Source organism: Eubalaena glacialis, chromosome 6 (assembly GCF_028564815.1).
Source record: "Eubalaena glacialis isolate mEubGla1 chromosome 6, mEubGla1.1.hap2.+ XY, whole genome shotgun sequence".
In the NCBI taxonomy this organism is placed as follows: domain Eukaryota; kingdom Metazoa; phylum Chordata; class Mammalia; order Artiodactyla; family Balaenidae; genus Eubalaena; species Eubalaena glacialis.
Window position 1 is genome coordinate 61011887 of NC_083721.1, and position 24067 is coordinate 61035953.

The 24067-nt window shown below is 37.1% G+C and overlaps 1 protein-coding gene and 1 pseudogene across 3 annotated transcripts in view; one reads left to right on the top strand and one right to left on the bottom strand.

Moving 5' to 3' along the window:
• SPICE1 (spindle and centriole associated protein 1) overlaps nt 1–24067 on the bottom strand; it is a 71257-nt gene that overhangs the window by 19105 nt on the left and 28085 nt on the right. For all 3 annotated transcript variants that reach the window (XM_061193080.1, XM_061193081.1, XM_061193079.1), the window contains exons 8-11: nt 11621–11763; nt 11272–11409; nt 10654–10919; nt 195–326 (exon numbers count right to left, since the gene is read on the bottom strand). In XM_061193080.1, the coding sequence (XP_061049063.1) occupies nt 195–326; nt 10654–10919; nt 11272–11409; nt 11621–11763 (679 nt within the window). The remainder of the gene's footprint in view (nt 1–194; nt 327–10653; nt 10920–11271; nt 11410–11620; nt 11764–24067) is intronic.
• On the top strand, nt 14378–22391 carry LOC133093763 (3-oxo-5-alpha-steroid 4-dehydrogenase 2-like; annotated as a pseudogene).

The window sequence follows — 24067 nt, forward strand, 5'->3', positions numbered from 1 at the left end:
TTGTAGTCCAAGTTTCTACTATAGTACCTCCAATATAATAAATGTTCCATAAAAGTTACTCTTGATGATAATAAAGAAGCAATAAGTAATCATGCCAGCACAACTAAATCAAAGGCAAAGAAGAGAATTTCATACATCCGTAAAGATGCTTTATACTACTAAACACAGAAAAGTTTGGGATCTCATCTAAGTACCTGGGTAGCAGTATTTTCTTCTCTAAGGAGAAGAATTTCAGCTGTCAGAGCATCAATCAGCTCTCGATGATCGCCTAATGCTTGTTCCAGTTGCTGCCTTGTCTCTACTTCTTTACGCAGTTGGAGCTCACTCTACCAAAAAAAATGTCAAATAAACTCCCATCCATAGCATCACATGTTGAAAACTAAAAGTTTCTACTCAAAGCTGTCAAAGAAGAGAATACTTACAAAGTATATATTATGTGACAGTAATGACAATTAAATATTTTTATTAAAAGGTTTATAGCTGATTATAATGTGCTGCTTTATCCTCTTCCCTTCTTTAAATATAACACAATGAACAGAATGGTATGTAGAATTAAACAACTACAATTTTTATAGAAGAGAGTGGAAGGAAGTACATATACATGTTGCTTGAATGTATGTAGGCCATCTTCAGAAGGACACACTGGTATCTGGTAATGATAGTTGGCTACAAGGAAGGAAACAGGTTAAATGGAAGTTAGGAGTGGGAATTAGGTTTTTCATCATATATTCTTCTGTATCTTTGAATTTCATACCATGTAAATATATCACCAATTCAAAAATTAAGTTTGTTAAAATATAATTAAAAATAAAAAACAGGTTTAAATGATTTAGCTTTGTAAAGCAAGTGATTAATTAAAAAGTACATGCTTCTAAGCCTGTAATACGTTCAGAGAGCCAAAAGTACATTCCTAGAGATTCCTAACTTCTGGGTAGAAGAATGTTAAGACTATCACAAGTCTGACAGTATAATTAATCTTTAAAAAGCAAATTTAGATAGATCTCTACAAGATGGTGGAGTAGAAGGACCTGAGCTCACCTCCTCTCACGAAAACAACAAAATCACAACTAACTACTAAACAACATTGACAAAAAAGGACTGGAACCTACCAAAAAAGATCTTCTACTTCCAAAGACAAATAAGAATCCACGAGACGGTAGGAGGGGCACATTCACGACACAGTCAGATCCCATACCTGCCGGGTGGGCAACCCACAAACTGGAAAATAATTATATTGCAGAAGTTCTCCCACAGGAGTGAGAGTTCTGGGCCCATGTCAGGTTCCCTGGTCTGGGGGTCTGGCACTGGGAGGAGGAACCCCCAGAACATTTGGCTTTGAAAACCAGGGGGGCTTGATCACAGGAACTCCACAGGACTGGGGGAAACAGAAACGCCACTCTTGGAGGTGCACACAAGGTCTCGTGTACACCAGGACCCAGGGGAAAAAGCAGTGACTTCAGAGGAGCCTGCGCCAGACCTACCTGCTGGTCTTGGAGGGTCTCCTGGGAGGTGGGGGCGGCTGTGCCTCACTGCGGGGACAAGGACAAGGGCACTGGTGGCAGAGGTATTGGGTAATCATTGGCTTGAGCTGTCCTGGAGGCTGCCATTTTGATGCCAAGACCTGGCCCCACCCAACAGCCTGAAGGCTCCAGTGATGGAATGCCTCAGGCCAAACAACCCACAGGGCAGGAACACAGCCCGACCCATCAGCAAACAGGCTGCTTAAAGTCTTCCTGAGCCCACAGCCACCTCTAAACACACCCCTTGACACAGCCCTGTCCACGAGAGAGACAAGACCCAGCTCCACCCACCAGTGGGCAGCACCAGTCCCTCCCACCAGGAAGCCTGCTCAAGCCTCTTAGATCAGCTTCATCCACCAGGAGACAGACACGAGAAGCAAGACAAACTATAATCCTGCAGCCTGTGGGACCACAAACACAGAAAGTTAGACAAAATGAGACAACAGGGGAATATGTTCCAGACAAAGGAACAACATAAAACCCCAGAAGAACAACTAAGTGAAGTGGAGATAGGCAGTCTACCTGAAAAAGAATTCAGAGTAATGATAGTAAAGATGATCCAAGATCTCGGAAAAAGAATGGATGCACAGATCGAGAAGATACAAGGAATGTTTAAGAGCTAGAAGATATAAAGAACAAACAAAAAGAGATAAACAATGCAATAACTGAAATGAAAAATACACTAGAAGGAATCCACAGCAGAATAAATGAGGCAGAAGAACGGATAAGTGAGCTGGAAGACAGAATGGTGGAAATCACTGCCGCAGAACAGAATGAAGAAAAAAGAATGAAAAGAATGGGGACAGCCTAAGAGACTTCTGGGACAACATTAAATGCACCAACATTTGCATTTTAGGAGTCCCAGAAGGAGAAGAGAGACAGAAAGGGCCTGAGAAAATATGTGAAGAGATAATAGCCGAAAACTTCCCTAACATGGGAAAGGAAACAGTCATCCAAGTCCAGGAAGCACAGAGAGTCTCATACAGGATAAACCCAAGGAGGAACATGCCAAGACACATATTAACACATTACTGACCCCCTGGTCATTCTTTTGCAGAAACTAACGCTGGTGGCCAGCAATTTGTTATGTAAGTGAATATGGAAACACTCGCATTTGAGTAAATATTGACAACTTTTTTTGCACTTAATGTATTTATTTGAAACTTTGTACATGTCTTACTAAAGTATTCTAATATTTTGTTAGAGTGTGATAGGCAGTATAGCAGGCACCTCTGTGCAGGGGAACAGAACATCTATTACAAACATACTGTGTTTCACTGTGCTTTCCCCTGAAAGAGCAGATGCTACACTTTCTGGCGGCACTTTTTTTTAGTCCTGTGGGTATTATTTCCTCTAGAATATGTTTTTATTCTACCTGATAGTTGACAAGGTGGATCTTTGCAGGGGGCTCTTTTAGAAATGCCACAAGAAGGACCAGGTGCGGGACTACCACTACATTCACCAGAATGGTCAGTTACCCATTCTCTAGCTAATAAAAATTACTTGTAAGTCATTTTATTCTGTGCATTAAGGCTACAATAAATTTTAAACACATTGAATAAACTGCAATTACTCAAAAGAAACCCAGTTTCTTATACCATTTTCAAGTTTTCCAGAGGACACTGAAGTTTGACAGATTTGATCAGATCGATCAACTCCTTTCATATATTTATTATACTCTATATACAAGTGGGCTTAGTTATCTGATGGCCAGTCCTCCTGTCTTCTTTTCCTGTAGATGCTATGGAGGCATCATGAATAGTTGTCACCATGCGGACTAGCCTCTTGTCTTTCCATATAAGAAGAATCACTTCTCTCTTCTGTAAGAATGTCATTTCTCCCCTCTGTAGATTTTTAGATTTCTCCTTTAATTGGTTTAATAGACTACAATTCTCTCTTATAGTCCCACAAACTCTGGTTTTATTTTTCAACAATATTTCAGATGTGGACACAGTTGTAATAACTGTCTTTGTAAATATGGTGCCATGAACCAAGATAAGGTTGTAGGACCAATAATATTGTTTCTTGCAGTTTCTTTCCTTCACCTGTGTAAATCTCAAGGCTGCATGTATATCCAGTTTCACTTTCGCTAACCATCCTGACCAAAATTCCATATTTTGTTAAGTTTTCTGGGATTATAGGTTTTGAATCTGAGTTGGCCTCTCCACTTTATCATTGCCTCCTCAAGTGATAGCTCTTGTTTGAGTACATAGATTGATTGAAATTTTGGTAGAAAATAATCCAAAAGAGATTTAACTTTTGAAATTCTGTCTGCAGGACGCGGAGTTTCCAAGTTATCGTTAAAGTGAAGAAATGTCATTATTTGTTCGAACCTTCTTCTCGTCATAATCTTTGGAAAGATAGGTGTTTCAAGTAAGGGATCAGCCGACCAATATTCTTTCCAGTGTGACTTTCTTATTTGTTCCATCAAAATTATTAATCCAAGAAACTTCTTCATGTCACCATTGCTTACATCAGTCCATTTTAAAGCTTTATCATACTTTTTATATGATTTTTCATTCTGTTGGTGATACAAGTTTGTTTGAGAAGCGACCAACTCGAAAAAGTCGTTACCAAAAATTAATTCTGCTATTTCACTAACACTTTGTGGGTTATTACATTCAATAGTTACAGCTGACACACCCGTAAAGTCTTCTAATTTTTGTGAAATGTTGCCTTCAACCCACTCTTCCGTAGAAGCAAAGAAGCATTCTCCAGCACTGTGAGTTTCATTTTCACTTTCTGTATCAGACTCAATCACTAAGGTTTTTTGTCTTTTTGTTGGTCTAATATTCACATCTTCTGAATCAGAACTATATTCTGAAGAACTATCATCTTCTGAGACACTAGTATATATGTCACTAGGACAATCAGAGAAAGAATCTGCATAAAATTCACCGAAAAATTCTTCTTCACTCAAAATTTCATGATGCATAATTTTTGAAGATTTTACGATAATAAACTTGCATTTATAATTTACACAAGGTTGGAACAAAAACCTAATGGAGCAAAATGTGAATGATAATGACAATCGCAAGTTGTACAATGAATGCTTGATCAATTTTAAGCCCTAACAACTTCACACGGTGATATTAATTGTATCACTCTCTAAAAACGTACTGATACGTCTCTGGTCAATAACGTTCAGGTAACAAAAGATGTATTAATACATCTCCGGTCAATAAGTTGTTAATCAAATTGACAAAAATTAAAGACAGAGAAAATATTAAAAGCAACAAGGGAAAAGCAACAAATAACATACAAGGGAATCCCCATAAGGTTATCAGCTGATTTTTCAGCAGAAACTCTGAGGCCAGAAGGGAGTGGCAAGATATATTTAAACTGATAGAAGGGAAAAACCTACCACCAAGAATACTCTACCCAGCAAGGCTCTCATTCCAATTCGATGGAGAAATCAAAAGGTTTACAGACAAGCAAAAGTTAAGAGAATTCAGCACCACCAAACCAGCTTCACAACAAATGCTAAAGGAACTTCTCTAGGGGGAAAAGAAAAGCCCATGACAAGAAACGAGAAAATTACAAATGGGAAAATTAACTGGTAAAGGCAAACATACAGTAAAGGTAGGAAATCATCCATACACAAATATGATATCAAAATCAACAATCGTGAGGACGGTACAAATGCAGGATATTGGAAATGCATTTGAAATTAAGAGACCAGCAACTTAAAACAATCTTGTATACATATAGACTGCTATATCAAAACCTCATGATAACCACAAACCAAAAATCTACAATAGATATACAGACAAAAAAGGAAAAGGAATCCAAATACAACATTAAAGATAATCAAATCACAAGAAAAGAGAACAAAAGAGGAAGGGAAGAAAAAAGACCTATGAAAACAATCCCAAAATAATTAACAAAATGGCAATAAGAAAATACATATTGGTAATTATCTTAAATGTAAATGGATTAAAGGTTCCAACCAAAAGACACAGACTGGCTGAATGGATACGAAACAAGACCCATATATATACTGTCTACAACAGACCCACTTCAGACCTAGGGACACATACAGACTGAAAGATATTCCATGCAAATGGAAATTAGAACAAAGCTGGAGTAGCAATACTCATATCAGACAAAATAGACTTTAAAATAAAGACTGTCACCAGAGACAAAGAAGGACACTACATAATGATCAAGGGATCAATCCAAGAAGAAGATATAACAATTGTAAATATACATGCACCCAGCATAGAAGCACCTCAGTATATAAGGCAAATGTTAACAGCCATAAAAGGAGAAATCTACAGTAACACAATAAGAGTGGGGGACTTTAACACTGCACTTACATCAGTGGACAGATCACCCAGACAGAAAGTCAATGAGGAAACACAGGCCTTAAATTACACATTATACCAAATGTACTTAATTGATATTTATAGAACATTCCACCCGAAAGCAGCAGAATACACATTCTTCTCAAGTACACACAGAACATGCTTCAGGACAGATCACATAGTGGGCCATAAAGAAAGCCTCAATAATCTAAGAAAACTGAAAACATATCAAGCATCTTTTCTAACCACAACACTATGAGATTAGAAATCAACTACGAGAAAAAAACTGTAAAAACCACAAACACGAGAGAGTGGCATGGACATATATACACTACTAAATGTAAAATAGGTAGCTAGTGGGAAGCAGCCACATAGCACAGGGAGATCAGATCGGTGCTCTGTGTCCAACTAGAGGGGTGGGATAGGGAGGGTGGGAGGGAGATGCAAGAGAGAGGAGATATGGGGATATACATATACGTATAGCTGATTCACTTTGTTATACAGCAGAAACTAACACACCATTGTAAAGCAATTATACTCCAATAAAAATGTTAAAAAACAAAAAAGACATGACACCTTTTTGATCTATGTACTCAACCAGCAAACAAAAACATGAGAGGCACATTCATCTAGCTGATAGGCTTCCGCAGTATCTCTTCAAGCCAGTAGGATCTGTGCCCTGCAGAACAATGTAGTCAGTATGTCTATAGGCCCTGATAAGCTTGAAAAATTATCCATACATTTTTTACATATGAGACTAACCAGAGCCGAGGGGAAAATCGTGTCCCTACTTTGGTATTATCTGTCTGATAAGTTTAAATGGGAAAAATGCTTTTCAATTTTTTCCATAGTCATTGAAACTGATATTTTAATCTAAACAGTAACCTTAACATCAGTGTGACATTCCAGAGCTACTCTCTCATGTAGTTTTAATTTTCCCCACTTTGGAGAAATGACCTTGCACTACTGTGTTAAAAAGCAAATAGCTGCTTCAATATTTACATCAAAGGGTTTGTTCAATACATTTCAGTATAATAATTACAAACAAGAAGAGAATGCAATTTTGCATATCATAAGTGTCTTCTGCAAGTCACTAAAAATCCAATATCAGTCTAGACACTGATTATGTCCATTGTCTCTTTTATGTAATATTTAATTTATTTTCATGGAAATGCCTCAGGTGAATACAACTCTTTCCAGCTGGAGGTTTGTATTTTGGGAAATAATTCACAGAGTTCAATGCTTCCAACTTTGATAGATTTATTGTCACGGCAGCGCCAAACATCTTTTTCTGATACTTGCTTACACATAGAGACTCAATGGGCCAAGTGATGAGAAGCAGAAGTTTAGTGCAGGTGCTTGTCCTAGTTTACACATATTTGGTATTCAACTCCTGGTAATAACGTTTACTTGCATGATGCATTATTGTTTTCAGAGAGCTGTCATATCTACTTCTCTTTGTCACAGACCTGTGGCTGTAATTTCTGGATCACTCCAAAAGGTGTCCTGCTTGAGAATGTGTGCACTATCACTCCTGCTAGAACTGCATATCTTTGGACATTGTTATTGCTTCTAGGTAAAACAGTAGGGAGAGGAGATATGTTCAGGTGTAAGAACTGAGGAAATATGTTTCACTTAACAAAGATCTCATCAGCAGTCCAGTGGATATCAGTGATTACATTTAGTGAAAAGTTCTTCCCCAGGTGGAGCTTCTGGACCTAATGAAGGTGGAGGTATTTTTCACTCCTTGCTTTTTCTCAGAGAAAGCAGAACCATTATTCCTTGCAATGATGTGGGGAAAGAATAGTGGGAGCTCTGCTCTCCTACAATGAGTCCGCCATGCAGAACCTGGGTAGGTTCAGTATGTTAATCTATTTGTGTCATTCCTTTGTTGAGGACAGGTCAAGGATTTCCCTTTGCCTGCAGAGTAAGTAATATTTATGGTTCTTCGCATGGCCCATAAGAAAATCCTAAAGATGCTACCAGAAAACTACTAGAGCAATCAATGAATTGGGTAAAGTTGCAGAATACAAAATTAATACACAGAAATCTGTTGCATTTCTATACACTAACAACAAAAAATCAGCAAGAGAAATTAAGCAAACAATCCCATTTACTATCATATCAAAAAGAATAAAATACCTAGTAATAAACCTACCTAAGCAAAAGACCTGTACTCCTAAAACTATAAGATGCTGATGAAAGAAATCAAAGATGACACAAACAGATGAAAAGATATACCATGTTCTTGGGTTGGAAGAATCAATATTGTCAAAATGACTACACTACCCAAGGTAATCTACTGATTCAATGCAATCCCTATCAAATTACCAATGGCATTTTTTGCAGATATAGAACAAAAAAAATCTTAAAGTTTGCATGGAAACACAAAAGACCTTGAATAGCTAAAGCAATCTTGAGAAAGAAAAATGGAGCTTGAGGAATCAGGCTCCCTGACTTCAGACTATACTATAAACCTACAGTAATCAAAACAGTATGGTACTGGAACAAAGATAGACTTATAGATCAATGGAACAGGATAGAAAGCCCAGAAATATACCCACACACCCATGGTCAATCAATCTATGACAAAGGAAGCAAGATTATACAGTGGAGAAAAGACAGCCTCTTCAATAAGTGGTGCTGGGAAAACTGGACAGCTACATGTAAAAGAATGAAATTAGAACATTCTCTAACACCACACACAAAAATAAATTCAAAATCGATTAGAGACCTAAATGTAAGACCGGATACTATAAAACTCTTAGAGGAAAACATAGGCAGAACAGTATTTGACATAAATCGCAGCAATAGGAGGTGGATACCTCCTAGAGTAATGAAAATAAAAACAAACAAATGGGATCTAATTAAACTTAAAAGCTTTTGCACAGCAAAGAAAACCATAAGCAAAACAAAAAGACAACCCTCTGAATGGGAGAAAATATTTGCAAATGATGTGACCAACAAGGGATTAATCTCCAAAATGTATTATATAAACAGCTCATGCAGCTCAATATCAAAAAAACAAACAACCCAATCAGAAAATGGGCAGAAGACCTAAATTGACATTTCCCCAAAGAAGACATACAGATGGCCAAAAAGCACAAGATGTTCAACATCGCTAATTATTAGAGAAACGTAAATCAAAACTATAATGAGGTATCACCTCACACTTATCAGAACGGCCATCATCAAAAAGTCTACAAATAATAAATACTGTAAAGGGTGTGGAGAAAAGTGAACCCTCCTACACTGTTGGTGGGAATGTAAATTGGTATGGCCACTACAGAGAACAGTATGGAGGTTCTTTAAAAAACTAAAAATAGAGCCACCAGATGATCCAGCAAGCCCATTCCTGGGCATATATCCGGAGAAAAGCATACTTCGAAAAGATACATGCAACCCAATGTTCACTGCAGCACTATTTACAATAGCCAGGACACGGAAGCAACCTAAATGTTCATCGACAGATGAATGGATAAAGAAGATGGGGTATATATATACAATGGATTATTACTCAGCCATAAAAAAAGAATGAAATAATGTCATTTGCAGCAACATGGATGGACCTAGAGATTATCATACTAAGTGAAGTAAGTCAGACAGAGAAAGACAAATATCATATGATAGCACTTATAGTGGAATCTAAAAAAAATGATACAAATGAACTTATTTACAAAACAGAAACAGACTAGCAGACTTAGAAAACAAACTATGGTCACCAAAGGGGAAAGGTTGGCGGGGGGTGGGGGGGGGCTAGGGATAAATTAGGAGGTTGGGATTACATATACACACTACTATATATAAAATAGATAATCAACAAGGACCTACTATATAGCACAGGGGACTCTACTCAACACTCTGTAATAAACTATATGGGAAAAGACTCTGAAAAAGAATAGACATATGTATATGTATAACTAAATCACTTTTCTGTACACCTGAAACTAACATAACATTGTAAATCAAATATACTCCAACATAAAAAATAAAAACATATATATAAAAAACAGAAGTAAACACTTTAATTAATTAATTTTTTAAAAAGCAAATTTAGGAAGACATCTCCAGAGAAATTGATACATGTAAATTAGGGTGGTGAATCAACTTTTTTTAAATGATAAAATTTCCTTCAACAGTTTTTGGTCATATTTGCTTAACAAATTTAAATATATAAAAAATAAATAACAGTTTAAATAGGTTTTTAAAAAAGGTATAATACATAACCATTTCTAATCCCACAGCATTCTGAGGACTCATTATTATTCACAAATGAATTAAAGATACAATTCTTGCTTGTCTTATAAATTATTTTTACAACAATAAAATGTCTCCCACTTCAGACACTGAAGCAAAGCCCAAGTTACCAGTGATACAAATAATGTGAAGAATTTTCCTAATCTGTGTCTACAGATTACAGGCATACCACTCTCCAAACTGAACTAAAGAGGGAATAGCAAGCAGAGAAAAGCAGTAGAATGAGGACATGTTTAGTAGTTCTAATTAATCTGTAACTGCCAAACAGTAATATTAAGTATTAGCACAAGATATAATTTTATTTATAGCAGATTTACCTAACTAATCATATTTTACTAAAGCTCATATTAAAATCAACATCACTTATCTGATATATCTGTATCAGGATGTAGGAGAAAATTAAGAGGATAAACCTTTACTACAGATAATCTAAAGCTGAGGTATTTTAAACAAAGCTATTCAAATTTGACTATACTTTATTTGGAGATTGCAATAATTCAAGTGCAGAGGGGAAACCCTACCCATTTCTGCCATTAGTCTGGCAGAAGAGAAGACTCTAACAACCTCACCTCTTTAAGGTAGCGAACCAGGCGACAGAGGGAGCTCACGAGCGACAGGGTGAAGCCGGTGAGACCCTGACTGTTCTGGAGCCCCCGGACCTCGCGTCCTGTCCACCGCTCATATTCTTCCATTTCATGCTCCACTTCATGTATCATGTGCTTGAGGACATCTAGGCTGGGGTTACTGCTATTCGGTAAGTGTGTGGAGGCTGTGCTGGCTGATAACACGCTATTCTTCTGTTTGGAAGGAGCAGGCGAATCTGGTTTTCTTTTCACTGATAATGACAGAAGTCATTCTATGTTAAGACTGGGAAAAATTACACTAGAAAAACGTTTGACTGTTGTTCACAATTTATAAAAGGTTTTTTATCGAAGTTATCATCATTTTCTCATAAAGAATCTATACTGTTTGAACCAGATTTACACTATCTATAATGAATGGATGAGAACCATCCTTCTAGAGTTACATGGAATAAAAGGAGGCATTGCCTGGCTACCATTCAACAAACTCTTACTTAGTAGGATCCAACTGGATGAGTTTAAGGGAAAAGACATGCACTAAGAAACTAAGATAGCTGTGTCAAGTTACATGTTTAATAACCCACTTCGTCAATTAAGAGACTGAACCTTTATTTAGCAGCTGTTTTTGCTTCCTTGAGTTCAGCACTTGTCTCACTACAGAGCTTGAGTCTAGAGTCTCAGTAGATTCTTCCAGTTGAAGCCTCGTATGGATTCTCTTAACAGCATTGGTAGCATTCAGAGCAGCTAAAAGGCAGAATTTTTCCAAAAGTATCTCAAGTGAACAACAACAAAAAAATTTTAAGCATGTCAATCGACAGGTCAATGAGTATTTACTCAACCAGGCTAAGACAGTCAAAACTCAAGTAACGTTCCTTTAAAAAATTACTGTGCTTAACAAAGAACATAATAAAGTAAGCTACTACTCTGGGAGAACTAATACAGTCTGGAACCAAACCTTTTTGTTCTCCTGATGGAGAAGCAGATGATGGAGTTCCCGAAGAGGCTGTTATTTGTGATTGTGTTGCTACTTTCTGCTGAATATCAGTCCGTAGTTTATTAATTAACTCGGAATTATCTTCCTTTATTTGGTGGAGAAACCTATAAATTATGGGACAACAAGCTATATTAGAATTAATAAGTACTATCATTTAACTTGTTCAACTGTTTACATGTTTGATTTGAAGAAACTTTTAATAATTCATAATCAAAGAGAAATATGTTTTGCTTTAACTTATAAGATAAAAATCTAAAATGCCAGTCTTCTCGGTGTTAGAAGGAATCATTCCATCTCCCTCCCAGTTTCCTAGCTATGTTGGCTCCTAAACCAGGAGCGATTTGCCCTTTCTGAAGTTTTGTGCTATAGGTTACGTCCTCCTCTCTCTTCCTCTAGAGAAAGTACATGGTTTCTATGAAGGAGCTTGTCCTCAGAGCACAGTCTCTGCTCAACACTGAAGTAAAGTGACTGGAGCAGACTCTGCCCCTGGGTTTCAGGGAGGCGGGGAGAGGGAATGAGAAGAAGAGCTACAGTGTAGGGGGTGAGAGAGATAAGCCTTTTGCTGTAATCATCTTTATCACTGATAAAGCTGATTTTTCAATCTCCAGTTGTCTGATTTCTTTGTCTATTCCCCAACTAGACTAATATTTAAAAGAGGTAGAGGGTCTAAAAGTGGAAACAACCCAAATCTCCACCAGCTGATGAATGGATAAGTAAAATGTGCTCTATCCACACAAAAGAATATTATTCAGCCATAAAAAGAATGAAGTGCTAACATGTTACAATATGGATAAATCTTGAAAACATGTGACTGACCCCAGACACAAAATATCACATACTGCATGATTCTATATAGAGGAAATGTCCAAACAGGCAAATCTACAGAGATTTAAAACAAAAACAAAAACAAAAAAAAACAGATTGATCTAACAAATTAGATTGGGCTGAAAGGTTTGGGAGAAAATGGCGTCTGACGATTAAAGAGTATGGGGCTTCTTTGAGGGTAATGAAAATGTTCTGAAATTGACTGTAGGTTGCACAATTCAATGAATATACTAAAAATCTAAATATCTTTGAATATTATGTTTTAAATAGGTAGAGTGTATGGTATGTGAACTATAAATCAATAAAACTGTTATGGGAAAACAACAACAACAATGACAGAGGAAAGGGGAAATCTTATTTAGTGGCTCTACAAACCTCAACCTAGAGGAGTTGCTTTCAAGCAACCTGTGGACAGCACATTGAACACTAGTTGCTATAAAGTTTAGTTAACAAAAGGCTGTAATGTGGTCCATCCACATTATGGCTAGTTATCAAAGCATCAGAAAGACTCCTCTGTAAGATAGTGTTAGTTAGGTCTAAGTCCAATCTTCAGGATAAGTCCTAAGAAAAGTGTCATAATGAGATTTCTGTACAAGTTGGGAAAATCCAAACCAGTCTGAACTCCCATTACCATCTCTAATGTTTATACTTTTAAGAATTAGGTTATATCAAATAACAACAACAAAATAAGATAATACTATCTACGGTAGGCTTAAGAATGACCCTCGAAAAGATACCCATAACCTAATCCCTGGAACTTGTGAATGTTACCTTATCTGACTAAAAACGGACTTTGCAGATGTGATTAAGTTAAGGGTCTTGAAATAGGGAGATGATCCTGGACTATCCAAGTGGGCCCTGAATGCAATAATATGCATCCTTAAGAGAGAAGCAGAGGGAGGTTTTGACACACACAAGTGGAGAAGGTGATGTGAAGGTGGAGGCAGAGGCTGGAGTGATGTGGACACAAGCCAAAAACACACCATCAGCCAACAGAAGCTGGAAGAGGCAAGGCGTGGATTATAACCTAGAGTATCCAGAGGGAATGTGGCAATACCAACACCTTCATTTCAGTCTAGTGAAACTGATTAAGGATTTCTGGCCTCTAGAACTGTGAGAGAATAAATTTCTGTTGCTTGAAGCCACCAAGTTTGTAGAAATTTGTTAACACAGCCCCAGAAAATTAATACAGATTTTGGTACTTGGATATGGGGTGCTTATGTAACAAATACCTAAAAATGTGAAAGTAGCTTTGGAATTGGATAATGGGTAAAGGCTGGAATTATTTTTAGGTGAATGATAGAAAAAGCCTAATTGCCTTAAAAAGACTATTGATAAAAATATGAATGTTAAGGACTCTTTCCAGTGAGGCCTCAAGAGGAAGTGAGGAGCATGGTAGAGAAAGCCTATATTATCATAGAAAATAACATATCATCATAAATAGAATGTTGGTAGAAATATGAATATTAAAGGAGCTTCTGGTAAGGATTCAGAAGGAAATGAGGAACATGTTATTGGAAACTGGGAAAAAGGCAATCCTTACCATAAAGTGGCAGAAAACTGAGCTGAGTTGTGTGGGAAGCAGAATTTGTGAGCAATGAAACTGGATATTTAGCTGGCAAAGTTTACAAGGAAAGTACTGAATGTGCAGCCTGCCTTCTTCTTGCTGCTTACAGTGAAATGCAAGAGGAAGAGATAAATTGAGAGAAGAACTGTTAAGCAAAAAGGAACCAGGACTTGATTTGAGAAATTCTCACTCTTCAGATTGCAAAAGATGCTCAAATTAGGAGTCACTGTTAGGAAAGCAGGCTCTGGAGAGAAGGACAATTGTACGGCTGGATAATTTTTTGCTACTTCTAAAGAGATAAGGCATGTGACTCCTGGATCCCCTCAATGATCTCAGCAGAAGCCAACAACAAATACGGGATTATCCAGGAAAGATCAATAGAGGAGCTCTCATCTAAAGGCATGTTTTCCCATGACATACACAGGAGACCCATAAGATCTTTTGACAATATTATACCATCAGAAATACTACAAGCTGGTACTGAAAGGGACAGAGATAGTAATGAAATGAAGGAAGGGTGTCAAACTCCTAAACTTCTCCAGATAGTAAACAGGCTGATAAAATTACTCAGGGGAAAAGATGGGCTTCAAAAAAAAGGAATAATGATTTCAAAGCCAGGGCTGCAGGTATAGAGACTAGATCCACGGACACAGAGTCCAAGGCCAGAGCCACAAGCACAGAGAATTGAACCATGGACCCAATGGGTGAAGTGTCAAGCCACAGAGGATTATTACCAGGCCTTGAAACCTAAGAAAATTTGCCCTGCTGGGTTGGGACTGGTGACCCATTTCTTCCTTTGATTTTCTCCTTTTTCAAATGGGGATGTCTATAATTATTATCCTATGTTTGTTCCATCATTGTATTTTAAAAGCAGATAACTTGTTTTCTAGTTTCACAGGACCATAGATGGAGAAGAGTATTGGCCCAGGGTATATCATATCCAGAGTTTTACCCATTCCTGACTTAGATGATTAGATTCGGTTTGAGTTTATGTTTAGATGAGATTTTGAACTTGAGTTGATGCTGAGACATTGGGGGATATTTGAATGGGGTGAATGTAAATTTTGCATGTGGGCCAGTGGGTGGACTGTGTAGGTTAAATTATGGTCCCTGAAGATATGTCCATGCTCTAATCCCTGGAACCTGAAAGTGGCCAAAAATGGGTCTTTGCAGATGTGATTAAGTGAAAGATCTTGAGATGGTGAGGTTATCCTCTGTGGGCCCTAAATGCAATCCTGTATATTCTTATAAAAGAGAGACAGAGGTAGATTTTCACACACACACACACACACACACACACACAGGAGGTGATGTGAAGACAGAAACAGAGACTGAAGTGATGTAGCCATAAGCCAAGGAAGACCAAGAGCCATCAAAAGCTGGAAGAGGAAAGGAACAGATTTTCTTCTAGAGCCTCTGGAGGGAGTGTGGCCCTATCAACACCTTGATTTTGGTCTAGTGAAACTGATTTCAGATTTCTGGCCTCCAGAAGTGTGAGAAAATAAATTTCTTTTTTATTTTTTTAAGCCACCAAGTTTGTAATAATTTGTTATAGCAACTCCAGGAAACTAACATACTACCTTGAATTTGGCAACTTTCAGTTTAGAAACTTAAAATACTTTATAGGTATTATTGGGTTGGCCAAAAAGTTCGTTCAGATTAAGATGTTATGGAAAAACCCAAGTGAACTTTTTGGCCAACCCAATATTTTTGAAATATGATGGAAAGAAAAAGAAATTACTTAAAAGTATTTCTCTCCATCTGAAAACAATAATCTCCTTTAGATCTAGGACACAATTTTACTTATTTTATTTACTTTGCGCATTGATTCACATCCAAGCTCCTTCCATTTCCATTGATGACCACTTATGAGCACCAATTCTATTTTATGGCAGCATCAATCACAACAGTATTTTAATGACTTTATTTCATACTCAACTTAGGAATACCAGCATCTCTAATTTATATTCCTAACATACAAACCACATCCAAAGGAAGCTACCCAAGCCTACTGGAAAGAGCAATTATCCTTGTCATTCAGTTTTTGCCACTAGGGGTTTACTCCTCTCAATTCTTTCTCCCTTTTTTCCTATGGATGCTCTAATATCACCCTTCCCTCTCCCCAGCCTATACACAAAGATCTCCAGAGGAAGTAGGTATTGATAACGGTTAAAGTGAGAGAAATGCTTGCAATCACTGTTTCCTCACTTGGAATGTACTCACCCCCAAAAAATAGCAGTGACTCAGTAGAGGCTTTGGAGGATTGGGTCAGGAACATATTTATCATGTATAATATTATTGCTATGAGAAATCAATTCAGTGCTCACAGGAACTCACAGAATTCACAGAAATTTTCAAACCAGAAGGCACCTTAAAAATCATATGTTCTACCCCCCTCATATTTTACAAGTGAGGAAATAAAGACCCACAGATTATCTAATTAGTAAGTAACCAAAGGCTTAGTCCCCAGATTCCAAGTCTAATGCATCTTCTAATACCTCATGCCCAGCAGTCAATAAGTAACATTTTGAGACATAAGGTATTCATAAGTTGGAAATTGCCTTTTCAAACAACTAATGAGATAAAACTAAACTTAACCTACCAAATGAAAAAAATTATTTGATTCAAGTGTAAAGGATAAAAGTAATTCTGAAAAAGATTAGTTATATTTAGGTTCTGAAAGAAAAAGTACTTAAAAGACGATACATATTTCCAGGTATTCCTAACAAAATGGTGACCAGCTAAATTTGAATTACTCTACACATCCTCCAAAAAACAATACAGTTTTTAAACAAAGAAACAAGAAAAGCAAATAAAACAGCATATAACCCATGCCTTCTATATTATTGGAAGACAGAGAATACTACTAACTTCAAACTACCTCTAAGTAGAAAAATAAGCATCAAATTCCAGCAAAGATATTTCTTGAGCTCCTGTAGGAAGCCTTTGCAAAGAATGGGGGCAGTTCAAAATGACTGCACAGAGAAAAGGAAAGCTAAGAGCCTAATGGTGACAAAAATCACCTCTAGAAAGAAAAAGTCCACTCTAAGTATGCAAATACTTAAAAAAAAAAAAAAAAAAAAAAAAACCTGGGCAATCATAACACCACCAAGAAGTTTGTAGAACCCAAGATGGTAGTCTTGGGAAGGCATCACTTCTTAAGGAGAAGAGAGTGAACAGGAAGGGAGAGGTACCCTTTGGAGGCTGAGTGCTAAAGGAGAAAAGATGCAAAAGTCCTTCAAGACAAAAGAGAACTACGATATTGGAGGACAAGCCAACTTTAACCCACCAACACTTAAAAAAAAAAAAAAAAGGCTTTAAATAAGCTGTGCCTCACCATAATTGAGAGAAGAATCACCCAAAACTCCCAACCGTCTCCACAAAATGTACAGTATAACAAAGGCAGTATATCAAAACAGAAAACTGAAATTGAAATATTTCAACTAATGAAAATTCCTGCCCCCAACATGCAAAAAAAAGAAAACTGTAACACAATACTTTAAACAGAATTAAATATACTTTAAAAAGCATTTCTTGAATCAGAAATTCTAAAACTAAGTCCAGAAATGGACAAAGAACAGGAAGGAATAAAATAAGAATTGATTAAACTGAGGAAAGAAATCAAGGAAAAACTATGTCAGAAATAAAGATTAAATTACAACGTGTCCATTGGAGAATTGTTAAACAAACATTTAATAAGCAACATTAAATAATTACAGAAAAACAACAAAAAGAATAAAAATAAGATTAAGAAGAATACAAAGGGTTAAAGAGAAAGTGCTTGAAGTGGAAAACAGGAAAAATCTTTTGTGTACATAAAAGGAATCTCTGAAAAAGAAAAAGAAAACAGTGACTTAGAACTAATATTTAAAACTATAATCCAAGAAAACTTTGCAGACCAAAAAAAAAAAAAGAGAGAGAGAGAACTGAATATATATATAATATATATATAAGAAAAGGCATATATATATATACATATATAATAGGAAAGGGCCAACTGTGTTGGGAAAGGAAAAATTGACCTGGAAAGGTAAACTCCAAGACATAGCTTAGCTATATTTAAATTTTAAAGATAAAGGAAATCAAGTCACTAGATAAAAATGCCAAATTATTTATAAGGGCAAGAAAATTATCCTAGCATCAGACTTCCCAAAAGCAACATTCAAAGCAAACAAAGAATGGAGTAGCATTTTCAAGAAAGTTAAGAACACAAAATAGAAACCAAAGATTTTATATCCAGCCAAGATGTCCTTCAAATATCAAAGCCATACAAAAACTTCTAAACTTTCAAAAACTCAGGGAATACTGTATTCACAAGCCCTACAACATGAGCTTTGTCTAACTGAAAGAATCAACCAAGAGTTAACTAGGGAAACATCATAAAAGGACTGATGATGAGCATTTAATATATTTAATTATAGCTCTAAGACTAAAACAAAAATGGAGATACAAGAGGAAAAAAATATGTAAATGTTTTATGTTCTGTTAAAGGAAAAAAAATGCAGCTAAAAAAATGGGGATGAAAATGGAGAGAAAAGAAGGGAAAAAATGGGCATGCAGCATAACTCACTTGCAGCATAGGCAATAGGTAGAAGTCAAAAAGACCACTGAAAACCAACCTGACAGTGAAAGGTTGAGTAAGAAAACAGGGAACTAAAGGCTCTATAAAAGGTTGATATAAAGAAATAAGCAACTAGAACAAAAATTACAAACTTCCTAAATACCAAAGAAATTTTTAAAAGAACAGAGAAAACATCTCACATAGAGAAGGAAAACTGTAAAGTATAATACACATAGTACCATAAAATAATATGACAAAGTTGACACCAAACATATCAACCATATCAATACATGTTACAAGCTTACTTCACCAGTTTAAAAAAAAAAATTGATTTTCAAATTGGCTAAGAAGGCAAGATCCAATTCTACGTGGTTTGTTTTTGGCCGTGCCGTGCAGCATGCAGGTCCCCGACCAGGGATAGAACCCACGTCCCCTGACGTGGAAGCACAGAGTATTAACCACTGGACCACCAGGGAAATCCCCAATTCTGTGTTAAATACAAGAGACACACCTAGTACACAATAATTCAGAAAGGCTAAAAATAAAAGAATGAGCAAAGATGATCCAAGCAATTAGAAACAAGAAAAAAGCAGAGGTTTTATTCCTGTTACCAAAGTACAATTGAAGCCAAGAGGCACTAAATGTGACACTTTTATAATGCTAAAAGCCGTACTTCACAATGAAGATACAATACACATGGATATCCATGTATCAAAAAGCACAATAACCATCTTTATAAAGGTGGAGGTATTTTAACTCCAAACAGAATTACATATACAACATCAAAGGCAAAGAAACAAATAGTAATAGCAAGAGACTTTAAAACACTACTCTCAATATAAGATAATGGCAAAAATAAATAAGGATACAGAAGAAGTAAACAACATAATCAATGAGGTGGACCTTATGGATATACATATAGAACTTTATACCTTGTTAATAAAGAATATACCTTCTTTACAAGCACAGACATGGGATATTCACAAAAATTTGATCATATATTTGGTCACAAAGAAAACATCATTAAGTTCCACAAGTAGAAATATTACAAACCACACTCTGGATGCAATACAACTAAAAATAACTGTACAAGAAAACCAAGAGGCTCTTCTATCTGGAAACTTAAAAATGAAAGAAAACAACAACAACAAAAAACTATTAAATAACTCTTAGGTAAAAGGGCAAATATAAACTGAAATTATCTAATTTCTAAAATAATAAAACACTACATATTCAAGTGTGTAGTACACATTTAAGGCAGTGATCATGGAAAAATTCAAAACCTTAAATATGTTTATCAATTAATGAAAATAAATGTATTAAATTCTAAACTCAAAAAGCTTAAAAAAAAAACAGAAAACAAAAGAAAGCACAAGGAAGAAAATAAAAATAAAAGCAAAAATTGATGAGGAAGATGGGGCACTGGTTAAGAATCTGCCTGCCAATGCAGGGGACACTGGTTCAAGCCCTGGTCTGGGAAGATCCCACGTGCCGCAGAGCAACTAAGCCCGTGCGCCACAACTACTGAGCCTGCGCTCTAGAGCCCGTGAGCCACAACTACTGAGCCCGTGTGCCACAACTACTGAAGCCCGTGCACCTAGAGCCCATGCTCCACAACAAGAGAAGCCACTGCAATGAGAAGCCCGTGCACCGCAACAAAGAGGAGCCCCCGCTTGCCGCAACTAGAGAAAGCCCACGCGCAGCAACGAAGACCCAAAGCAGCCAAAAATAAATTAATTTTTTAAAAAATTAATTAAAAAAAAATTGATTAGGAAGAAATCATAGCTTTAATTAATAAATCCAAATCCTGGTTCTTTGAAAATTTAACAAAATAGACAAACCACTAACTAACCTAATTTTTAAAGTGGGGGAGGACCAAGAAGTGACAAGACGATAAGCACTGAAACAGAAGACATTTTTTAGAAGTACAGAGATTAACTGCATGCCTCTATGGAAATATATTGATAAACCTAGATGAAATGGATAATTTTCTGAGGAAATGTAATTTGCCAAAATTGACCTGAATATATATAGAAGGCTTAGATAATCCAATCTCCATAGAAGAAATAAAGCTATTATGGCACTTCCCCACAAAAAAAGCACCAGGCTCAAATAGTTTCACAGTGGAATTCTACCAAACCTTCAAAGTACAGATAGTCCCAATGTTACATAAATTGTTCCAGAACTTAAAAAATTAGAAAACCTTCCATCAGAGGCTTCTTATGAAATCAAGTATAACATTGTTACTTCAATCTGATATTGCATATTTTAAAATTATAGATAATATCATTTATGAATATTAATGCACAAATACTACTAAATAAAATATTAACAAACAACATCCAACACCACAATAATGAAAATAATATGCCAAGTGGAACTTATTTCAGGAATTCAAGGATATTTCAATAAGACATCTGTAATATAATGAACCATATTAATAGATTTAACCAGGAAATGCATATGATTATCCCTATAGATGTGAAAAAAATCTTTGAAAAAACTGAACACTCATTTCTGATAAAAACACTCAAGAAAACAGGATTTGAAAGATGTTTCCCTAGCATTAAAAAAAAAAAAAGACCTGAGTACTGAAGCCAGCACTTAAGAGGAAACAGTAGTATTATTTTCACAGATCAGGAGCAAAAACAAGGATGCCCACTACTTCCACTATTATTTGTCACTGTCCCTTAGCTACGGAAATATACAAAAGAAACCAGCTAGTGATATAAGACTCAGAAAACAAAACTATGTCTATTTGCAGATGACATGATAGAGTACCTGGAAAACCCCAGAAAATCAATGCTAAAACTAACTCAACCAAGGTTCAATAAGGTAGCAGAGGGGCTTCCCTGGTGGCACAGTGGTTAAGAATCCACCTGCCAATGTAGGGGACACAGGTTCGAGCCCTGGGCTGGGAAGATCCCACATGCCGCGGAGCAACTAAGCCCAGGCACCATGACTACTGAGCTTGCGCTCTAGAGCCCACGAGCCACAACTACTGAAGCCCGCGTGCCTAGAGCCTGTGCTCTGCAACAAGAGAAGCCCACGCACAAAGCCCACGCACCACAACGAAGACCCAGTGCAGCCATAAATAAATAAATTAAATAAATAAATTTATTTTAAAAAATAATAAGGTAGCAGAATATCAAGATAACATACTGAAATCAGCTTGGCATCAAAATGGCAGCCTAAAGGACAGCTCACGCCAATGAGTACTCCCTAGTACCTCCACCACCATTCCCCGCAGTGAGCCACAGCCGCCCCCTACCTCCCCAGGAGATCCTCCAAGACCAGCAGGACATTTGTTTACTCACTGCTCACTAGAGGGAGGCCTTTTCCAGTTGTATTCCTTTTCAGAGGCTTTGCCTTCTGCATGGGAAACAGACTCCTCCAAGGCTACTATATGGTTTACTGTGCTGAATACCCTGCTGAGTGGTACAGAGACATACAGTTTAGCCTGGGTGTCTTATTTATTTTGGTAATGGGAATCAACATTCATAGTGACTATAATACCCCAGCTCAGGAAGCCTGGAGAAATCATCTATAGGATTCCAGAAGGTGGCTTGTTCATGTACACTTCTGGAGCCAATTTCCTTGGTGAGATCGCTGAATGGATCGGCTATGCCCTGGCCACTTGGTCCCTCCCAGCACTTGCGTGTGCATTTTTCTCACTTTCTCTCCTTGGGCTACGAGCTTTTCACCACCATAGGTTCTACCTCAAGATGTTTGAGGACCACCCCTCATCTCGGAAAGCCCTCATTCCATTCATCTTTTAAAGAAACAAAATAAAAGGGAACAAAGCTCCCACAATCCTGTTGAAAACCATAAAGCTGCTGAACCTGTAACTTTTAAAGTCCCACTGTGTATATGTAATAGTAGGCCTCTGGTGTTCTGGCAGCTAACCTGAGGATTCTGAAAGGGCCCCTTAGTGTTTCCTCCCATCCTCCCTGAGGGTCTCTGTCCTGATCTCCTATTGAAGCTTCAACAAGGCCCTTTTTTACACAAAGACATCTGCTTCTTAGCTATTCCTCCTAGAAAGTGCAAAGTTCCCTAAGTATTTTTTTTCTTTGGATGACCCAAATACAGGTGGCTTTATACCTGCTCTGTATCAGAGTAAGACAGCTCTGTTGTCGAGAAAGTTTTGAGTTGAGGGCAGTGCTTATAGAATTTATTAAAGGTACACATTTGACACTTAAACAAATCAGCAGACATTTAAATTCTGAAGCTGCACAGACCCAGAGCAAATCTCTTCCCAAATGAAAACCCACTCACATTTTCCTTTTCCTTAGTTAATAGTGAAAGATGTGAAATGATTAAGTAGACTTTTAATAGAGGAGCCCTCTCTTCGTATTGCTGAAAATGCAACAACGCATTGACCCCATTTCAAATTTGTGCACTGTCTTCCAGAACATTCCACAATCCCTGCTAGAGATATTGTAGGCTAATCCAGAACACTGGTGTGGGTTTTACTGAAGGTCAGGTTTTAAAGATCACAAAGAAGAGATGACTCTGGTTGACTACAAAGAGAGCAAAAGAGTGTTTTACAATAGACTGCAAATTCTCATATTCTTAGAAACCAGTGGAAATATCCAAGTATGAGAGTGTCAAATAAGGGAAATTACCGAGTAAGAGCATATGCTGTTTGCCTCAACGAGACATGTACAATGACAGTGAAGCATCTCAGAAGCACCCAGCAACTCTTCCCTTCTGGAGATTCTGCATCACATTCCTCAGGATCTGATCAAGCAGGCATCCCCTAGAGGTGCCTTGAACTTCAGTCCTCAAAAGTCCCTGGGGCAGAGGCTGAAAATTGCAACCGGAGGAACACTTCTTGGCAGAAAACCTGCTTTGTTTGGCTCCAACAGTGTTCCACACATAGTTTGGTTTTCTTTTTTTTTTTACATTCAAAGTTTCCAAAATTTAAAAATTAGGACATTTCTACATTCTCTAGTTTCCTTTTAAAAGTTAGAGGATCTGGGCCCATGGAGCCTGCGAAGAACTGGGACTGATCAGCTGGTAGACATCAGAATTTGCAACCTCTGTGCAGGGGTCACCCTCATGTGAGTGCTGAGACTTTTTGCTCTCTAAAGAAGGGGCTAAACACTCAAACCGTATGACGGTATTTGTCAATGCAGGTCTAGGTCTGTGGCCAGCATTGGTAATATTTAGCAAACCCCTTTGAGAAATGAGCACCAGTTTTATCAGATGTAGTGCTAATTGCAGAAATTCACTAGATAAAACATATAGGACACTCAAAAGACCTGAAGATGATGTAGATTACTGAAAAATACAAACTGTAATCATATAAATACATGTTTTGCTGTTTAAATGTCTGTCGAATCATGAATAAGTAAATATTTTTTAATTAAAAGATCCCCAGGGACTTCCCTGATGGTGCAGTGGTTAAGAATCCACGTGCCAATTCAGGGGACATGGGTTCGAGCCCTGGTCC